This window comes from Botryllus schlosseri, chromosome 2 (genome assembly GCF_051294905.1).
Source record: "Botryllus schlosseri isolate E-star chromosome 2, Bs_hap1, whole genome shotgun sequence".
NCBI classification, from domain to species: Eukaryota; Metazoa; Chordata; class Ascidiacea; order Stolidobranchia; family Styelidae; genus Botryllus; species Botryllus schlosseri.
In genome coordinates this window covers 10,339,621-10,361,037 of record NC_137237.1, presented here as the reverse complement: position 1 = coordinate 10,361,037, position 21,417 = coordinate 10,339,621, and the positions used below count along the sequence as shown (strand labels likewise).

Below are 21,417 nucleotides of genomic sequence, written 5' to 3'. Positions count from 1 at the left end.
ACCTGAAAAAATGGTGAATTTTTCCCCCTTTGTGGCCGGTTGACTAAAAAAAGGGTCAACGTTCCCGCTCGACAGTTTTTCTTCCACATTCTCCGGTGGTTGACTAAAAAAAGTCAATTTACCGGCTCAGCTCCCGAAGCGTTACTTCAGTGCCGATTTACGGTATTTCAGTCGAATTTGGCCCTGTATTTAAGCAATACTCTCAAACAAGAGGACAAAATATCGAAAAAGAGGACATTTAGGCGTTCACCGAGGACGCTTTCAAAAAGTCAAAACTTAGGGTGATAAACCGAACTTCTGGCCTATACGCTTCTTGCTGCTACTATTATCATATACACTGTGTGTAGGCTACAGTTTAGTGAGATAGCTGATATCGCCCAAACACGTGAAGCGCGAAAAATTTCTATAATTCATGAGTGAATCGGTCAATATGATCGGGAATTGCATATTGCTATCAATTTTTTTATCCCTTCGCTAATCACGTAATCAGATTTACCGATAGAGCTGGGAGTGATGTGTTGGAAAAGGTTAGGACCCCTAAATAATAATTAAACATCTTCGGGCGGACCCGTCGGTATAATTACTTCGTTACAAGACGCCTTTTCGTGACCTCCTATCTCAATTGCTCCCAACCTGTGGTACGCGTACCACTGGTGGTACACGAGTAGATTATATATATTTTTTCGACTGAAGGGAGTTATTAGTTCAGGTGTGGTTGAGTTTGAGTTTTTTGAAGCCGTCGTCGTCGTGGATAGCAGCAATCCCACCAATGATGGCCTACGGGGAAGAGATTCAGTAGCAATACATTGGGATTCTTACATAACCAAATTCAATTTAAATATGTTTGACCAAAAGAATTCCAAATGGATCCACTGCAGAAATCATATACTGCGCCTTAAAATGGGCAGTTTAACTTCTGTTTCACTGCCTTCGGCAGCTCAACACGGTGGAATCATTTTTGACCGCCTTCGGCACGCGTCAATGTCCCTCAAATTTCAACGACTACTTATCCTCGGAGTCAAAAGCGCACAGTAGGCTACAACACACGCGCGTCAACAAAGAACAACTACCATATGATCAGGACGGAATACAAGAAAACGCATTGCTCTGTCAGGTATGCCGTAGGCCTACCCCAATTGTGGAACAGCATCTCGCCGGCTATCCGACAGTCGTCGAGCATGTCCGCATTCAAGTCGAAATACAAGCAATTTATTCTAAATGAATAGGCCTACTAGCCAGCCTTCAGGACTGCCGGACCACGACCTAACATCGACCTCGCCCTCCGCGATATGCCACCTCATTTTGTCGCTTGCGTCTTATATTCTCTGCATTACTTTTAATTCAGTGTGCATGCCTCTTTTTTTCTTCGCCTAGGCTGATCTTAAAGGCTACTCCAAGTTGTTTCGACACCCTCCTATCTTTTCATTGTATCACAGTCTTGTGATGTTTTGAAATGAAGAAAATGTTAATAAACTGATTGATTGACTGACTTGTGTAGGTGGTAGGCCTACGCGAGAGCTGCATAAAACTTCGAAATGGTACGTGGTTGGAAAATGGTTGAGAACCAGTCCTATCTGCTATGCCAAAAAGATATTGAAATCGCCCCAACTTACCAAAGTAAAAGACGCACTGGCAAATATTAACTGGCAAATAATTTTTTCCTGCGGGATAGCATTTGTCTCGTGGGGATCAGATCGTCAGGACAGTAACATTAGGCGCAAGGCATTTAGGCGTCTATGGACATTGGACAATTAAACATGTCTAAGAGTCTAGGCCAGGGGAGGGCAACTTCTCCAGTCCGCGGGCCGGATATAGGAAAATTAAGTACTTGGGGGCCGGATTGCTTAATCGAGATTTATTCGCTCATTTATCCACATATACAAGGAATAAATCGTATTTAATGAATGTATTTTAACGACAGCAACGTAACTTCACCGCCATTTTAGCCAATAATGACGAAGACAATGTGGATTTGAGAATGCAAGGCACCACCATGTCTGGTTCTCTCTCATCAATCAACAAACGGTGCAATCCTTAATTAAGATTTCAAGACGTTCGATAAGTCCAGTACCCCAAATTTACAAAAAAAAATAATTCATTAGGGTTGAGTATATAGGTGACGAGATAGCGTCGTTGTTCAACTGTATGGCCCAATTAATCTCGATATTGAATTCATTCGGCCTGCGTTCTCTGCGAAATGTTAATAGTGGCCCGTTTTGAGTTAGCAACCCCTGGCATAAGCGGTAAGAGCAACCCCTGGCATAAGCGGTATCTTACAAAAGCCTAGAAGTGTGCCGTTGCTACATGCCGGCAGTTACGGAATCAAAAATAAGAAATATCAGTCTGGTGTAAATGACCAGTGTAGTCGACAAACACCATGATTACCACAAACGACATTCGGGTTGAGTGTTGAGTACATCGTAAATGCCGATAATGTAAGCCTTCTTGCTTCGACGAACTTACACGTAAGCTCCACTCTCGCACCCTGCGCATACACGTATATATAATAACATTCAGTCACTAAAATTGGACATAGTAAGCAAGTTGTGGGGAATCTCGGGAGACTAAGGCCGCGGGCCACATTATCATATAAGACGGAAAACAGTCCGCGGGCCGGACAAAATCCTTTCGCGGGCCGGATCCGGCCCGCGGGCCGTATGTTGCCCACCCCTGGTCTAGGCTATATATCGAAGTTTTCGGTCAGCACAAGGGCAGTCCTTTTCGGCCAAGGTCTTCTCGCTTCTGATCGTTCTGGCACACTTCTGGAAGTCGCATGTTAGGCGACATGGCCTATAACTTCATATGTCTTGGTGCGTCGTGGCGTGGTAATGGCTGAAGTCGAAGTGGCCATTTCTATAGATTATGCGTATTTTTTGTTGGGGGAAGGGTACGCAATAATCAAGAAATCTGTCGTTGCATAAGTTTCCAAAGAAATTCTCTATATGTTATGTTAATTCAGGAAATAATTTTGGACCCCCTTCGAGCGCGTTCGCCCCCCCCCCCCCGATTGGGGAGTTTTGGGTGCGGCAGGTACGGTCCAGCATTTAGTCAAGGTGGAGAGCCCCAGTGTGTGGAATGGTATTAAACGCCGGATATCAGAGCGTCCTCGCCCCTCGGGTTTGACTACAACAGAGAAGAGCGTGGATTTGAATATGAGTCTGAGGTAACCGGATTTGAGGATTTTGATCGGTCTAGCATATATAGCCTTTCCAAGGCTATGGGTCTAGAATCGGATTTGGGTGTTCGATTTTTGGACATGGATTTGGACACGCAAATTCCAACATTTCCGACTTTTGAAAACAATTTCATTCATTAACGGATATGGACTTGGGCACGGTAAATAACAAATTGTGGACATGGATTATGACATGGGCTTGAACCTCAAGTCCGGTACAGAATTGCCCATTGCCGCACCGCCGATTGCGGATTGTCTCTCTGCATTGCTTTTCCTGGAGATGTCACTCTCGTTGAATCTAATATAAATCTAATCTAATCTAATCTAAATCTAAACAGGCATCGTTTCTCTTCGACGTAATTATCTGTCATAATGCCAAATCCGTCGCAATACAAAAGTCAAGGCTTTTGGGGGTTTCAGATGAAGAAAATTATTCCAATGCAATGAGCCGTGTCATTTGCGAGTATATCTGCTACAATGCTGGACACTATGGCGTGACCAGCTGATCGCGTGCCCATGGCAGAGATGAGCATGGATTAGGATTAGGTTTTGAAAAAACAGGATTTGTGAAATTTCGTCGGATTTGGATTGGATTAGGATTAGAGATTTTTCTCTCAACGGATTAGGATTTGGATTGGATTTAACGATTTTCTGGTAGATTGATATGTCGTGTGGCGAATGGTGACAAACTTTATTCAGATCAGTCAAGGGGCACTGCACTCTAAAAATGATGTGGTCTCAAATTGAAGGGCAAAACGAAAGAAAAATTTTGGCCACAGCCGTTTTCTTCAGAACGCCACCGTAATGGAGCTGTAATGTATTGAAATTTCCAGAGTTGCAGCACGCTCCAGCAGTCACGCAGAGATCGAACTTTATATAGTTGTCAGCCGATGTTATGAAGGAAATATGTCGTACACGCCAAGGTGGTTTGGATACCGCGTTCAACGGAATATGTCCAGTCAGGAGATTTATGTCAAAATCGGGCCTAGTGTATTCTATTTCCTTCATAACATCGGCTGACAACTATATAAAGTTCGACCTCTACGTGACTGCCGGAGCGTGCTGCAACTCTGGAAATTTCAATACATTACAGCTCCATTACGGTGGCGTTCTGAAGAAAACGGCTGCGGCCCAAATTTTTCTTTCATTTTGCCCTTCAATTTGAGACCACATCATTTTTAGAGTGCAGTGCCCCTTTAATGTCCCCATGGTACACTGTGACTACCTACACTATGGTGCAAATGAACATAAGAGGTGCAGCCCTATGCCAAGTTATCTTAAATCAAGAGAATCGTTGGTTGTGAAAGGAAAAATTACAATTCCGCCTTGCATGAATTATATTTTTTTCTAAATTTCTAGTTGGAATCGGATTAGGATTGGACAATTGGACATGGACTTGAATCGGAAAAAGTTCTGGATTAGGATTTGAAGCTTCGGATTTGGATTGGATTAGGAGTTAGGACATAGAAATTCCAAATCCGCTCATCTCTGGCCCATGGTCATTGTGCTGTGCTTGAGCTTGTGCATTGCAAAGTGCAAACTGGCACTTCACCTCGGCTCAGTTGGCGCACCCTGGCGTTGTCGACTCGTCGAATTGCGACAGTAAAGAATGAGTGATCGGTTTGTGGAAGTTACCGCTCCATCCAATATTGCTATCATCAAGTATTGGGGGAAACGGTGTGTGGATCTTAACCTGCCGCTCAATTCGTCATTGAGTGCAACCCTATGTCAGGTATGGTGTAGGGACACACGTATGCGATGCAGGCAGTCAAAGAACTTGCCGCAAATTTATAAAAAGTTCATTTGTAATTGAGGCAATAACCTGATACGAATCATCGTTTGCTCCAGCAGTAACAACTGTGATAACGTTGCAATATACTTTTGTGTGCATAAAATTTACCTTAGTGATGCTATATTACTAAATCCGTTCTAAGTAAACATGCACTCAACTCGTCACAATTTATTGACAGGATCACTTGAAAAGCACTACGAAGATCTCAACATCTCCTCGCCTAACAGATGACGAACTGCTACTGAATGGCTGTAAACAGTCTATACCACAAAATAGCAGAATCCAGAAATGTCTAAGCCAGGCCAGTATATTGGTTGATCATTTTCAAGGCATCCAGCACTACTAGGGGGGAATCTGGCTCAATTTTTTTAATGTGGAATCTGGCTTTGGCATTGTATCGGAAGATACACTGGGTTCACGAGGTTTTTGGATTTTTATGGTACAGAACTGTTAAGTAGAAATTAATTCTTTACAATTGTATGTTTATTTGGCAGATACATATATTCGGGCATTCAGTACAGCTCCGAGCACCCAACTGTGCAAACTAATTTTAATTGTCAAATTGCCAATAGCCTGCTGATGCAACCATATTGCTGTTTCGTGATGTTTTGATAGGGTTTGTGGAAAAATGAAATGTTGGAGATAGCAAAGTCAAACAGGGTGACTTCGAAATCTTTGCAAAACATTTTGGATTTGGAATTGTCAGTCTTAGCAAATTAGTAAACAGTCGTTTGGAATAGAAATTCCTGAATTTTTTCCCTAATCTGTCCCAATGAAGGAATTGTAACCACGCCACGAAATTCATTTCCTTCTGTAATATCACCACTAAATAACTTTAAGATGAGATGATAGATAGAAATGACCAGGGTATACGTGATATGTTAATTAAAAACTCTCCAAAAGCTGTTATTGGAAGCTTTATGCGTTGTTATTACATTCTCCACCAATATATCTTAGTGGAAATGGATTTTCCATTGGCACTCGTTGATATCAAATCGAAGACGTGGATTTTCAATATGGTACAATAAATACAGCTGCAAAATTCGCTTCGAAATAATAGATCAATCCAATTTTTATACATATCGTGTGATGTTATTTTCAAGAAAAGTCATTTTGTTGCTGTTTATCACTAGCCTACAATTATTATTTGCACAAGACAGACGACGGTTGCACGATAATTGAGCTAATTTTGATTGATAACTCGAGGGGATCCGTGATGGTCCAAAAGGGGTCCGCGAAGATAAAAATGTTGAGAACCACTGCCCTATGCAGACCGGCGGTTTAGAACCACTGGTCTCCATCACACTCTTTCATCTTGCGTTTCTTGATATAAGAGCCAATCACGCAGTCTTGTTTCAGATTTGTGATGAGTTGTGTGAGCATGTGATGATTTGTGTGAGCTTGTTCAATTGAGTAGTGGAAGTGCTTCATCATTTTATAAGCTGTGCTTGGTAGTTGTGTGGGATAATCTCCAGAGACTCACAACTGATTCTTATCACTTTACTAAGACCAGTGTTGGGATGACTCAAGCCAAGACTTGACTCGAGTCACCTTTTTCGTGTGACTTGACTTGACTCGAGTCACTTTGCTAAAATGACTTGACTTGACTCGGCGTATCAGAAATGTGGATTAACTCGTGACTCGGAACAAAATCCACGAGTCAATTTCAAGTCATTAAGTAATTGGTGCGATAAAAATCACTTCATCTTACATATGTTCGGATTGTTCGCGAAACGCCGGTGTAACCCATGAGAGCGACCAATCATTCAATGATCGCGCGTTTTACTGAGCTCGCGTTGTTTTTTCACGAATAAATTGACCGAAAATGAAGTGATCGAAGCTTACATCATACCTTGTCTCAAACTAGTATGGTAAAGTAATTTGCGGGCATACTAATGTCTATTTCTGTTCTCTTTTCTTATCTTCAATAAACCTTTTGTTTTATTGAAATAGAATTCGAATATAGTTTATAGTCCTCAACGCAGGCTTGAATTGTATCATATCAATATGTATAAATGGGTAATGTATTGCATCTTATCGATTCGTTTCTCTTTTCTCCATTTTGGCTGGGAATTATAAACTAAGGCTATGCAATTACTTACGTAGTTTAACAGTTCTACATATATGTGAGTGTGAGCGTTACAGCGCCTTCTTGCATGCATATTTACTTCTATATTAGTTCATCGGATCAAAATCAATGAAAAGTCAATCTGTATTTCATACAGCTAGCAAAATGCAATGACGTAATCATACCTCATACTTCGAAAAGGCAACTTGACTTGAATTGTGACTTGACTCGAGTCACCTTCAAAATTGATTGACTTGACTCGAGTCAAAATGTGCAATGACTCGAAGGTAGTGACTTGATCCCAACACTGACTTAGACACCATGATGTCGCAGCATAATTTTTCAACGAAATTGGTAGGCAATGGATATTTAAAACAGTCGCTTACAGGACAGTGCAGTATCCTTATGACGAATCCTACCTCACGTGATAGTCGCTGTTCGAAACAACGCTTAAGATATCATACTCAGAGTGAGCTGGGTTGAGCTTGGCGCATAATCAAAGTAGAGATAAACTCCCTCATACCCATACCAATCATCAAAGTAACTAACTGTAAATGGAGCGAAGTATGTCATATAAAATTTGTAGAATTACTAACGTTTACGGTGAGTAACTTGATACCCTTCACAGATTAGAAGTGCTGCCAGAATGCAAGGCATAAGACAAGGTAACAGTTCCTTGGATGACATCAAGGTTGCAAGTCAGAAGATGAAAATCAGCTCCACAAATAATTTCCCGACCGCCGCTGGTCTAGCTTCGTCTGCTTCTGGATACGCTGCCCTGGTATTCGGCATGGGAAAACTTTTAAGCGTGAAGGGCGACCTGACTCCGATCGCAAGGCAGGGTTCGGGAAGTGCCTGCAGAAGTTTGCACGGCGGATTCGTAAAATGGCAAATGGGTAAAGAAGAAGATGGGAGCGACAGCACGGGGTATCAGATTGCGCCTGAAACGCATTGGGAAGAACTGAGAATATTTGTAATCGTCGTGAATGACATGAGAAAAAAAGTGGGCAGCACAGCCGGCATGCAATTGACAGTGGAGACGTCCACGCTTCTGAAACACAGAGTCGAGCACGTCGTGGAAGGCCGTATGAAGACCGCCTGCGATGCTATAAAAAACAAGGACTTTCCGACCCTGGCAGACGTCATTATGAGAGAAAGCAATCAGCTCCACGCAGTATGCTTGGACACTAATCCGCCGTTACGCTATCTCAACGATGTGTCTTTCATGATTATGGATATGGTCCATTCTTATAATACAGCTGTCGGATCGTTGCAGGCCGCTTATACATTCGACGCAGGACCAAACGCTTGCCTGTTTACCACCAAAAGTCGTGCCAACGAAATAGCTTGGCTTATTAGAAATTTATTCCCGACAGATTCGAGTGACTCCGACTTTTTCCGTGGCATGAGTGTAACTATGTCTGCGCCTAAAACTAGTGTCATGCAAATGATAGATTTGAATGCATATTCGTCAAACATGATCAAATATGTGATCTGTACAAAAGTCGGTGATGGGCCCAGATTAGTGTCTTGTAATGACACACGATTACTGTCTTGTAATGACACACGAGGCGATGCCGCAGATTAGTATGATACTAGTGTCAACCATCTCAAATTGTCAAAATGTTTTATAGATATATATTCAATAACAAATAGCATGCTCACGAAGCATATCGTTTTACTGCTACAAACTTTCACAGCCTTCCTTGCAAATATGTGGAATCTGCAGTTATCAAATTTATTGCATTCTTGTCAAATAATTAGTTAAATAGGAGCATAGATAGAAATCATAGAAGTGTATTTCCGTTTATTTAGTTGAATTTGTTAAATAGTTGAATTTGTATCGCCTCTTTTCTTCTATCTACACATTTGCATGTTCACCAAATTTTGATAGTATGTGCAGTAGGGCTGTTAAAAAAAACTGTTTTTCTTGAACCTTGCCTGCTAGGTGATTAAATCGTTAGGTTGCCTTGAAAAACGACGCACTCCAAATTTGAATTCATTCCAACCGGTAATCACGGATTTCTTGCAGTTCGAAAATAATGTATGTACTAGAAAACGCAACAATTTTTCTGTCAACCCCATGAAATTGTTGTGCTGTCTTCAAAAACGATGCAAAACAAATTTGACCCAATTTCAACCCGTAGAAGCGGAGTTATTCGATGATAATTCTTGAATGATCCACCGATCAAGGATTCAAATTTGGTGTGCGCCGTTTTTTAAGGCAACTAAACTATTTAATCACCTAGCCATCAAGATTCAGAAAACCGCCCTAATTTGCAGATTCGGCACTGTGTTTGTCAAATGCCTGTATTATGTAGGCCTGCTTACTTACAATAAAAAATGTTGATGTCATTAAATTATGATTTTTTTTACCAGTTCGTCAACTTATCGGTACAGTGACTGCTTTACGATAATTTAGAATCCTGATGTGAAAAAAAAGAAATTTAATATATTATAGAGGAAATTTCATAAAATTCTGGTTAAAACCTTGTTTGAAACAGTAAAATTCCGGCAATGATTGGCAAGGAAGTGCAGCATAGTGGTTATTCTTGTCCATCTTCTGTCGATTCTGAAAGTCTGTGCAGGTATAATCCAGGCCACTGTCGAACGTAAAACCTCGGCATTTGCCCTTCGCACACTCGATCCATCCAACAGGCCAACGCCTCCGAATAGCTCGTGTCCCCGAGGCCCCATTTGACATCGCGCGGCACAAATATACAATACCAGTGTTTGAAACCATTTAGCGCGAGCACAATTCCGTGCGTCGTATCCACCGACTCCGTGACGGGACGGTCATTTGCCGTATCAATTCTGTCAAAATCCGCGTTCCCATGCAAAGAGGACATGTCGTCTTCGACTATTTCTAAATATACAAAAGTCACAGTTAAGAACTAGGCCTTGAAATCTAACTGGTACATCCACCGACCGATGTCTTCTGGCGGAATGGCCGACGAAATTCGCCGAATTTCTGTGTACCATGTCGTGTACTTTTTCACGTCAAGACATACAACAGAGATCTTTGGATCTCTAGAAACAACAAATCAATACCGAATATAATGTTACCGTAAGGAAACGCAACATCACATACCTGACATACACTTTCATAACCGTACTGTAATTTCCAAACAGCTGAGCGAAGTCGTCCTTGCCTTGATTGAACAGTAAGATGATGGTCATGTGACCGCGGAACTGACTCAAAACAAGTGATTCGTATGTGCTCGGGGTTATTCGATCAACCGGGCTTTGCGATCTAAACAATCGAGCACATCCACTCAACACAAATAACAAGCACAATAATGAAACATACAGAGTAATTTCTTCTACCACATCCGAGTCTGAAGCGTCCGAATGAGTTGAATCGTCGTTTTGCTTCGATTCGCGACCCCTGCATGCAGCGACATTGTTTGAAAATTAGCATAGGGTCAGACAGCATTGTAAATCGAAAGAAAAATAGTATTTCCATTTGAAGTGGATCAAAACCAGAACCAATGCTTTGCAGTGCGTAAAAAGGCACCCGAAAAGTCACACTGTTACAATGCAGCACTCGTAAAACATCTATTAGTCGGTGCACTAACTTTTACACAAGATCACGTACAGTACATCTTACAAAACTCAACATATTAAATAATGAGAAGTCCATATTATCATAAATACAGTCCAGAGGTGGTCAAAATAGCCTGGAAAGTTACTCAAGTAGAAGAAGTGACAAGTAAGCGAATAGTTGTGAGCAGTTATAAATACAACAGTTGGAAACTGGGCCCTGTGGACGGTGCATTGAGAGGTGGGTGTGTGCTGCTAGATACGAAGAGATACAAAGTTTCAACACAAAAGAATTGGACCTCATCAGATGCAAATGATAGTGTTGCTTTGGAACAGTGGTTCACAACTTTTTTTACCCCACACCGGCACACCCCATTTCAGAAAATGTCCTGGAATGTCGGCTCCCACCCCGTCGTATTATAAGGTTCAAGGTTAAAGCTAAAAGCATTACAGAGTTGTATCAGACACTGCATTAACGATTTGCGCCATTATTGTACATGCCAATGCCACCCAAAAATATAGCAGATCGTGAATATGTAATTTATATTTATTTCACTTCGGGAACAAAAAGTCAACAGTGCACTTAGTTTTGAACTTCCACGTGCATGTGCCCCGGACAAAAGAACTCAGATTAATTTGAAGATCTCTCTGCAACCATACTGTACATAAAGAGAAATATATTAATTTTTAGAAAGAGGGAATATATTTCATGTATTTCGTCCAGACAATTTTAACGGTGGTTGACCCTAAACGATCTAACGCCTAAAAGTCAAGTACCAATTTTTCCATATTTGAACAGTGAACACACCCTGTGCGGCTAGAATACTAAGTCCAGATGATGATACACTAGTTCCAAACATTTTATCTGGAGCCATATTGACTGTGATGAATGAAACATGTCATATGGGCGGCAATACGTTATGAAAGGAACCACTTAACTCGGTACTGTTGGTACTCAAGAGAAAACAGTCTCTAACTTGCACCGTTAGTTTCTGTCTCTCACTCTATACTTGTACTTGGGCTATAGCAAAAAATTTGATCTACTTGAGTAAGTATTAAAAGTATTGGTTAACTAACTACTTAAGTAGAAGTACTTCGTTACTGACCACCTCTGATACAGTCTGATTCTCGTCATAACAGGCGTGCATTTATGGTGCACTTCCTAATCTCGAAGCGGTACCAAGCACGCAACGCACGAGGAAATTTGATCTTACCTTGAATCCTGAGAATCCGACAATTCATCGCTTTTGTCGGCTTCATTCTAGTATACAAAAAAAGTTGAAACTACAAAAGTCACAACAACACTCGAGCACGTACCTCTGTGTTAGTCGGTTTCCTTGTAGGAGTCCGTATGTCACGCTTTTCCTCGCCCCTTATGAAGAATAATCAGAATAGCCAGGGTAGCCTATCGCAAACAGGTACGGACTTACTCGGAAAGAGCAGCACTGATCCAAAGAACAAAAAGAATGGTGGATATCACTAACACCATACTCTCCCTCTCGCCCAAATACGTAAAAATGGAGGCAAAACTCTCCACGATGTGCACAAAGCCCCTTAGTATCCACAAAACCGTACCCTTGTAAAGAAGAGAAAAGATATACACAAAGCTGACTTAAATAACCGCAAACGATAGATTACCGGTGCCAACTCGTCCACAAGTTGCGATAGAGACACCACGCCATCAAAGCGCTGCAGATGAGCCGTTTCCAGCGCAGTCCGTAAACAGACTTGAAATTTTTCTCGGCTTGAGGCAAATGCGAGCTTCAGAAAGTCAATGTCCAACTGTTTCATGGAGCATGAATTATGGCTACGCCTCCAAAGCAATATTAGCTGGAACAAAGAGGGAGTGTACTTGTCATTACATAAATTGAACATTAACGGAGCGATTAGATAAGTTGAAAACGAAGGGAGTGAAATTTGATCAAAGATTTATTGAAGTATTTCTATTTTTTCAAACTTACTAAAGTGGTTACGTTTTCAACTAACTTATACTTCAAAATAATTAGTTCGTAATGCTTTAGATTTTGTCAAGTAGAAAATAGTGTATGGATAGATTTGCATCACTTTCATGGAACATATGAATGCCATGACAATCGGACGATTCAGACACTGAATGACGGTGGTAACATTATGATTTCGGAATTATCATCGCCATTAGTAATTTTGGGATGGTTGTGAAGATCTACCTTGCAATTTTGAAAACTAGTGCCAGAGACTGACTAATTGAAGTCCCATGCTCCATCTTCAGACTACTTACTCCAATACCTACCTACTCAGAGGCGGTCAGTAACGAAGTACTTCTACTTTTTCAAAGTACTCAAGTAGTTTTCCTCTACTTCTGGTACTTACTCACATAGGTCTGATTTTTGCTACTTCTACTTCGTAATATTTTGTGATCTACTTACTTACTTTTCGCTATTTTCAGTTTGACAAGTAGAAGTAGTTCAATCTTCCAATCAGAAAGATAGCCTGAGGAATTTCGTGGCTGTTTTCAGGGAGTACCAACAATTAATTTTCATAAAAGTTGGATAAAGCCCAGAATTTTCGACGCGCTTCGCGCGCAGTGGATACGGCGTGATCAGTATGATTTCACGAAAGCATCGATCAATATAATTTAGGTAGCGGGTTGGCGTGGTTCCGTTCACACCACATAGTCGCCCTTCGCCAATAAGAAATAATTCATCACAGTATATATGGCTCATCATAACGTTTGAATCTGATGTTTCGCAATCTAGCATTTACTTATCATATCGTAATCTAGCATGTCCATGGCGCGTCCTAACCTGGAAAAGTGGACTCTGACTTTTTTTGTTAGTTTTAGAGCTGTTTTAGCATATCACCTTTGAAACTTTCTGGACTAAAGGAATGGAATATACATGTTCCGCTTTTAGAAGTAGTATTTATGTTTCACTTTCAATTCCCAGTATCATATACTTTGAGTTATAATTAATATCAGTTCTTTTGTATAGATAACATACATGTTGAAGTATCAAAGAAAGTGTAGTAATGCCTTTAATTTCCGTAAATAAAGCTACACAATGTGGCATTTTTACGGTCCACCATATTTTTTATTAACGTTTACTAATCGCGCAAAGTGTTTACACCGTATGCTATACAACTTCTCCGTATTGCTCTTCGACTAAACTACGGGCCTTATAATATGGGGAATGGCGCCATACCATGCTATTTTCTAAAACGTGCTGTTCGAGAAAACAGAGGATTAGTATCGGATTTCCATATCAATACTATAATTTTCATCCCATGATGTGGACGAATGCTTATGCTGTCTAAAATTGGATACCTGCTGGTATGCATCAATATGAATCAAGCTCGTCACCTTTCGCATAGCTCAATTTGCACCTTTTTACAATCCATGAGAACGAATTAGGATCGTTTTCACAACTACTTACTTACTTGAGTACTTTTAAAGTCAGTCAATTCTACTTCTACTTCAAGTAGTTTTAGGTTGCTTATGGAGGAAGTACTTCTACTAGTACTTGAGTAGATTTATTCGTCGCTACGTCTACTTCTACTTGAGTAGCTTTCTTGACTACTTTGACCACCTCTGTACCTACTTCTACTTGAAGTCGTTTTGGCATGATATGAAGATTGCGGCTACAACTTATAATTGAGTAGCTCAAGCTCTGTTGTGATGACTCGAGTAACTACACTATAATAACTTGACTTGACCTTTGAGAATCGGAGTCCAATTTTGGGGTCAATTTTAAAGTTGAATATTCTACTTTACAAACCATTCTGAACCTCTCAGTTGCGCCGGGAAGTGACCATGTCATCAATAACAATTATCATTTATTTACTGGATTCCATTTATTTTTGTTTTTGATACGGTTAATTCCATCTGCGACATTGCAGACAAAACTTCTACGACCTGCCCGAACTGCAGTTATTAGTACTTGAATGCCAATAAAATTTCACTAAAATCATACACTAGCATCCACTCCACACATCAACTCAAAGTCTTGACCTGAATTATTTTGTGACTTGAAATTTACTCTAAATTGTCACTTTAAAGATTTGCACGCCTTGAATCGAGTCAAAATTTGTATCGAAGTGACTTGCGACTCTAAGGTAGTGGCTTGATCATAACACTTGTTCCACCCAATAGGTATTCCTACCACCAAACAATATTCCACAAAAGCCGTCGGTGATATTGAACTTAATTTCTATACCTTAGATTGAGTGACTTCCTCCGATAGCAGAGACCTGGTAAAAGCAGGCTGTGATGATACATGTACTCTCATGAAAATCAACCATTCATGTAAAGTTTCTTCTTTTGAAGCGATCTCGTCGACCAATCGCTTCAGGTTTGTAACAATGGTTTCAAATTTTTCAAACGATGGGTCGGTAACCAATACCATGCACAGCCTGTGAATATGCAATTATGAAATGCGTTACACATTAGGGATTATTGAAATCTACCGTATATCGTGAACCGCCCCCTTGGGCGCTGGACACAATTCATCAAACACATGCTGAGATGTGAGCCGTGGTGCGCTCACGAATTTGTTCGCTGACAAAATGTCATTGATAGCTCCTTTCGGCATTTCCGTAGCCTTGGAAAAAATTTGTTTGCATAAAGTCCCAGATTTTGTTTTCAAAGTTAAGTGGTGTTCACCCCTAAAACGACAGAGGGCCTGTCGCTGTCATCCTTGAAAAGAAGCAGAGTGGGTCCGTCTCGTTTTACGGCGAATTTTTCCACTATCGTCTGGGATTTATCATCGTTCAAGTCCACGTACCCGAACGCTGAAAATATCGCAATGAAGTTAAACAGGGATCTTTTCAAAAGACAGTGTTTGCAACCTACAGTAATATCTCTGGTATTTCAGGGTCAAAAGGCTGTACAGAAGAGCAGGGTTGGGTTTTGCGGAAAACAACACCACTCGGGGCTTATCATCTTTGGCGATTCCGGCCAAAAAATTCTGGAAATTGTCTGACGCAACCTGAACACAGCGTACAAAATTGAAAACGATTTTCCAGGAATCGTCTCCCATGCATCTACCTTGGTGATGACGTCGGTCGGAAGAAAAGAATTAACAAAATTCTTGAGTTCATCCTTTGATATGCGGCCCTTGAAATGATACGTCCGTTCTTTGTACAGCCCAACAACAGTAGGTATTCTTGTAACACCAAGACCAGAAGCGATTCGTGAGGTAAAGGTTGTATCCACTGTGTAAACTGCGACGCCTGAATGATAAAATGTTATCAATGACCCGAAGCACTCTGCACTATACTGTAGATAACTTGCCCAAGGCTTCTAAATCAGTGGCCGCCCGTTGCCAGGACGTTCTCAGCCATAAGATGCATTGAGCACAGAAGGTGGAGTACACATATATCAAATGCGGGACGTCATGACATTCCGGTATGACATTGCTGTAATATTCGTGAAGAGATAAGGTCCGAATGTGGCCTGAAATTTCAGAAGCAAATTAAAGTGTGTTGATTGAAAATGGTGTATCGGGTAGTTTACCGTGCTGGTTGAAGTCAAACGAAAAATCAGAGTACTGGAATGAAAACGGCTCTCCATGGTACTGCCATTGTCCGACTGCTTCGTTAGAGTAACCCCCTGTGTCATATTGCTCTCTCTTATTCTCATCTGATAGTATCTGAAGTCAAGATAACCAAACTGATATGATGATAGTTTTATGCAGATCTAAAAGAAGTGTTACCAAAAGACGAAAATTAATTTGGTGCAATTAAACAATTCAAATAGTATGAAAACATAGTCCTGAAGAACGCATTTCTGCAGGCCTACAAGTCAGTGATGTAGTAGTTTATTGATGTGTATACACTATACAGTGTTTCAATGAGTTATCCTGCATTAGTAACTCACATCTACGTCATTATATCCTAAATTGTTCGCGGCTAATGGCAATTCTAGATGCACTATGATACAGTACCTCATTTTTAGGCACCTTATAATAGTATTTTCTCACATCGCTATATATCATAATTTTGCTATAATTCATACCTCGTATGCTTGCTGTATTCTTATGAATTTGTCTTGAGCATCGGGCGATTTATTTTTATCAGGATGCCACGTTCTTGCAAGCTTTTTGTAACTACTTCGAATATCTGACGTTGAAGAACTTCGATGTACATTCAGCACTTCATACGGGTTGAAATCTATTGTTTCTTGCAGTGATGTCGAGATCAAGAGGAAAACACTACCATAGATCAGATATTTCATGATTTCTGAATAGGTAACAGAAACAAAACCGAAAAGATATTTGGCTCATTGTATGCAATATTTGGGATCCTGTACGCAAATAATCTAGGACTGGACAACAGAATAGTACCTGCGAGTATATCCCAATAAATTACAATTAATAAGGCACGACTGCTTGCTTTGTCCACACTATCATCCCATGCCGTAAGTGAAAGGAATCACAAATGCATACGAGATGGTATGAATAGCACAAGACTTCAAACGCTTTACTATATTAAGAAGTACGGTACAACAACTCATATCCCTGCAACAACTTGAGACAGTCTGTAAAGAAACGCAGCTGTTAGAAAAACAGAAGAAAAATGCACGATTTGGAAGATAGGCAACATGAATGATTTCCACAAAACCGCACCAAATCCATGATTGATATTCACTGCACAATACAAAGAAATAGTATCGTAATGTCTACAAGAAATCTTGGTAAAATACAGGTCACGAGACACCTGTTAGTCAGACACTGACATCTATGGACCGCATTGTATTCAGTTTTGTTTTGAATCGTCATTTTCGGACGCTTTGGCTTCCAAATGGCCATTTTGTGATGTTTCTAGTCTGGATTTCAAGTCCGTATTTTCAACTTTCAATTTTGCGTTCTCGTCTACGAGAGCGCGCATCTTGTCGGAATGTTTTTTCAGGTATTGATGAATGAACCGTGCGCTGATCATGAGATTGTTCCTTCGCTCGTTCAAACGCATTCTTCTGACAGACGACTGATACAGAAACAACTTTTTCGCATATATCTTTCTACAATTGCACTTTTCGCCTTTCATTTTCCAGAGTGGACGTCGCTCGCGTTTCTTGACACCATTGCTTTGATACCCGTTGCATTTAGGCTCGTCAGAATGATCATTGGTCGATTTGCGATGATTTTGCTTTGATTCATCAGAGGCATCTGTCACACTAAGACTGGTGCCATTGGGGCACGGGTCTATATCCATCTCATTATCGGACACTTGATTTTCATCAAGTCTCTTACAGGATGTGGGAGAGATTTCATTTCTGTTTTTTTGGTCAACAGCACCAATTGACAGCGAGTCAGAGGGCAATTCAAAGTCGATTATGCTCTTGCTACATCTTGGATCGAGTTTAATCTCTGTTTGTGCAATATATTGCTTCATTTCTTCACTGGCTTTTGTCCAACCTTTTGTCTTTTTTATGTTCAACTCGGCCGGGCTTACAGTGATTTTTCTAACTGATTGTGTCGTCACCCAGGCACGTTCATGATGTCCACCGAAAAATCTGACATCAATCTTGCCGTTGACGATCTGAATAACTTTTGCAGGCCAATATTCGAATCCTTTTTGCTTTGCCCACAAAACCTTATGTGCCGGCGTGCATGGGAGACAGAACCAGTTTTTCGTCGGTTTTGTGTTAGAGAGGAGGTAGCAATTGGGACACAGCTCTAGTTCACGTATTTCTCTCTGGCATATGTCCACAATCTTCTTTGCTTCTTTTGATAAGCTACTGTCGTGTCCTTCGAGTACGATGCAGTTGTGTAAAATCACGTAAAGCTGTTGTTCAAAATCACTCGTCGTCTCGAATTTCTGAGAGTTACAATCATCGACGAGGCTTTTCAGGGTTTGGTGATCGCTGATGAAATATTGAAAATGCATATAGTCAGTGGGAGACGGCCGGAAATTTAGATCGGTGGCTGCTTCGATTGCACGACGGACAATAAAATGAAGGCATACGTTGAGTTCCTTTCTACTGAAAGACTTTTCATCTTTTCGCGAACAAAAGCGACAACGAAAAGAGTTATCATGGACGTTTTCCAAGCATGTGTCAACACACTGTTTATGGTATGCTTTGTGGCAATCCACGCAAGTTATCAGTTTACCAGGTTTGTGACACGTGAAGCAGTAACAATCACGCAATCCAGCCATTTCACGAATGTCCGAGTCTTCGGGAATCCAGTATCCCTCTTGTTCTAAGCCTGCCTTAGATCCTTTGCATCCAAGGGAGAGAGTTTCGATAACCATTTTGTCCCGTATTGCCCGCAGAATATGTGCCATAATATCTTTGGATCGGTACGGGTAATCCCTCTGAAGCACTTTCGTTAGACGAGCAATATTTGCGATCTGCCTTTGACCACGGATCATATCGATGGCCTTCCATATTCTTCGCAAGGCGATCGGTTCTGAATGCCTCTGCTGAAAGGGCATTGTAAGCGACTATTACGTGAGCTGCACAGTGCACAACCTCAAGACAAAACGCTGCTGAGTGCCGACCGCCTGACATGAATGGCACAGATGAACAACTTCACTCGAACGCGGCGCCTCGATAGTCAACACAACACATGCCGCCGACGATAGCACCGCCGAATACGAATATTGAAACTCAATCGACTCAATCAGTCGCTCAGAAAAGAAAGTCTTATTATCTCCTTAAATCCAAGATGCGGAATATGACATAGTGAGTAATAATTTATGCGTAGCATTTTATAAGGCTACACGCACACATACACAATGACACATATATATCATTGACTACACCGAAGAGATTCGTTAGCGGAGGTTTCCGCAAAGTGCATAATGTCAATATTCAATAATCCTCACACTTATTTTCATCCGATCAAGACACACACAATGTACAATCCGATGCAATGAACAGTGAACAGATAGGAACACATAATAACATGTTGATAAAATGGAGGGATTGGGTTCGTAAGATTGACTGGAATAAACTACGGAAATTCGCTAGGAATGTAACCTGGTAACACCGTCCTACGGCGACTTTTTATAGGAATGAGGTTCATGAGTGTTGTACTTGCGAGTGGACGATGTCAAAGTACATGTCATGTTGTATAGAGACTGCTCATTAGAACGTATGGTCGCATAATTCGGACCGACTCAATGTCAAAGTCATGTCACTGAGTTGGTCCGAATTATGCGAACATACGTTCTAATGAGCAGTCTCTATACATGTGAACTCAAGTATCAAGGGTAAATTGTGTTAACATCGCAAGAGTTCAGCACAGTTCAGTTAACACTTGCGATGTTAACACTATTTACCTTTGATATTTGAGTTCACATGTTCAGTGTTCACATCAAGGAACTGGAATTCCGTGATATTTACAGAATTGAGTGTGACCGCATTCGACTTCTTTACCTCTGAATCAAAAGCGCACAAGTACAACACACGCGCGTCCACGTCGTCCAAATATCATATGATCGACCGAAAAGATCATCGCTCCATCAAATATGCCGGACCTGATGTGTGGAACAGTATCCCGCCGGCCATCCGACAGTCGACGAGCATGTCCACATTCAAGTCGAAATACAAGCAATTACTACTAAATAAATACAGTCCATCCTCAAGATTACCGGACCACGACTAACCTATCGATCTCGCTTCCCATGACATGCCGCCCTATTTCTTGTCGCATTCTTTTTCTATACTATCTTCTTTACTTTCATTCAGTGTGCATGCCTCCTCTTTACATCGCCTAGGCCAAGGCGGGTGTCAGATTCCATAGACTACTCCTTGTCGCTTCGACATCTTCCTGTCTTTTCATTGTATCGCATTTTTGTGGTGTATTGAACTGATAAAATTGCTAATAAACCAATGATGAATGATGATGAAATAACGCCTATGAACGTCGTGTATTTGATCGCATGCATGGGCTTTCGAAACTTTAAAACTGAATATATGAACAATATTAAGTTATTGTGTGCATCAATTCTAGAGTTCTGACACTTCTGTGTACCGGCTTACTCACCAGCCACTTGTTCATCGGATCCTCAAATTTAGGAAACCGAATTTCATTGTATCGCAGTCTTGTGGCGTTTTGAAATGATGGCGACTGGGAATTTGAAATTCCATATCCGAACAGTAAAGCTGTTACCTAAATTGCTGCTATTTTCATACGTTTCGGTGGAAAATATTATCCGACAAGCAATATTAAAAACTGTGCCCAGGCTCCGACATGGGAGTCGGGTCGCGGACACGTGGTGTTTGTTTACAGCATTGTCATGATTGAATGACTGCAATTATAGAGGATCCTCTATGCCTCTTTGGCAAATTATTGTGGGTGTGTCAAAGGCGTATGTTGCTCACGTTTAGCGTTTCGTGAATGGGGAGTTGGGGACAGAATAAGTGCATTCGTGGCTGACTTGGTCCGTGAACCCGTAGCAATTTACAGCGTAGCTATGCTTGGTCAACTAGAGAATTTGCATCTTTTCCGAATTAGATTAGTATTAGCAATATAGCTACGTTTTTTTCGTATTAGACTGGAATTGCAATTTCTGAATACGTGAAAACTTGAACATTCAATTTATTGCTACAGTTTTCATCATATCAGTACACTACAAGACTGCGATGCAATGAAAGATAGGAAGGTGTTGAAACGACTTGGAGTATTCTTCGTAATCAGACATTCACCTGACGTCCTGACCTGGCCTCGGCGATGTAAAAAATCAAGTTGAGTTGATAAAAAATCACACTTCAATCTCGTGAGTATCATGAGGATAGCAGAACTCTGTACAGCAAGCTACGCTCGTTTGCACGATACAGTTCTCCGTATGCATTTACATACACGAAAACCAGAAATTACATTAGAAATTAGAGTGTTGAAACATTTAACAAATTAGGTT

The 21,417-nt window shown here is 40.9% G+C and overlaps 3 protein-coding genes across 3 annotated transcripts; 1 reads left to right on the top strand and 2 right to left on the bottom strand.

The window, feature by feature from the left end:
- The first annotated feature begins 4,661 nt into the window (after positions 1 to 4,661).
- Positions 4,662 to 9,410, top strand: LOC145433457 (diphosphomevalonate decarboxylase-like). Its single transcript, XM_080310572.1, has 3 exons — positions 4,662 to 4,907; positions 5,146 to 5,268; positions 7,664 to 9,410. The coding sequence occupies exons 1-3, from the start codon at positions 4,785 to 4,787 to the stop codon at positions 8,621 to 8,623; spliced, it is 1,206 nt and encodes a 401-aa protein (XP_080166698.1). The 5' UTR covers positions 4,662 to 4,784; the 3' UTR covers positions 8,624 to 9,410.
- A 57-nt stretch (positions 9,411 to 9,467) lies between these two features.
- Positions 9,468 to 16,789, bottom strand: LOC145433455 (dnaJ homolog subfamily C member 16-like). Its single transcript, XM_080310570.1, has 16 exons — positions 16,568 to 16,789; positions 16,067 to 16,202; positions 15,845 to 16,006; positions 15,599 to 15,783; positions 15,404 to 15,539; positions 15,215 to 15,342; positions 15,019 to 15,152; positions 14,769 to 14,964; positions 12,217 to 12,408; positions 12,009 to 12,154; positions 11,896 to 11,950; positions 11,793 to 11,839; positions 10,346 to 10,423; positions 10,127 to 10,288; positions 9,965 to 10,065; positions 9,468 to 9,901 (listed from the first exon to the last, which is right to left on the bottom strand). The coding sequence occupies exons 1-16, from the start codon at positions 16,784 to 16,786 to the stop codon at positions 9,582 to 9,584; spliced, it is 2,397 nt and encodes a 798-aa protein (XP_080166696.1). The 5' UTR covers positions 16,787 to 16,789; the 3' UTR covers positions 9,468 to 9,581.
- LOC145433456 (zinc finger MYND domain-containing protein 11-like) lies at positions 16,789 to 19,157 on the bottom strand. The gene has a single exon (XM_080310571.1). It carries the CDS (start codon positions 18,985 to 18,987, stop codon positions 17,308 to 17,310), a length of 1,680 nt encoding a protein of 559 aa, XP_080166697.1. The 5' UTR covers positions 18,988 to 19,157; the 3' UTR covers positions 16,789 to 17,307.
- Between the last annotated feature and the right edge of the window lie 2,260 nt (positions 19,158 to 21,417).

What these genes read in the sequence shown, in the direction of transcription:
- LOC145433457 (XM_080310572.1), top strand. Translation starts at nt 4,785, where the DNA reads ATGAGTGATCGGTTTGTGGAAGTTACCGCTCCATCCAATATTGCTATC. An exon ending in TGAGTGCAACCCTATGTCAG is followed by an intron (nt 4,908 to 5,145) that starts GTATGGTGTAGG and finishes ATTTATTGACAG; the next exon opens with GATCACTTGAAAAGCACTAC. An exon ending in TCCAGAAATGTCTAAGCCAG is followed by an intron (nt 5,269 to 7,663) that starts GCCAGTATATTG and finishes TACCCTTCACAG; the next exon opens with ATTAGAAGTGCTGCCAGAAT.
- LOC145433455 (XM_080310570.1), bottom strand. Translation starts at nt 16,786, where the DNA reads ATGAAATATCTGATCTATGGTAGTGTTTTCCTCTTGATCTCGACATCA. An exon ending in GAAATACCAGAGATATTACT is followed by an intron (nt 15,343 to 15,403) that starts GTAGGTTGCAAA and finishes CGATATTTTCAG; the next exon opens with CGTTCGGGTACGTGGACTTG. An exon ending in TCGGATTCTCAGGATTCAAG is followed by an intron (nt 10,424 to 11,792) that starts GTAAGATCAAAT and finishes CGCTGCATGCAG; the next exon opens with GGGTCGCGAATCGAAGCAAA.
- LOC145433456 (XM_080310571.1), bottom strand. Translation starts at nt 18,987, where the DNA reads ATGCCCTTTCAGCAGAGGCATTCAGAACCGATCGCCTTGCGAAGAATA.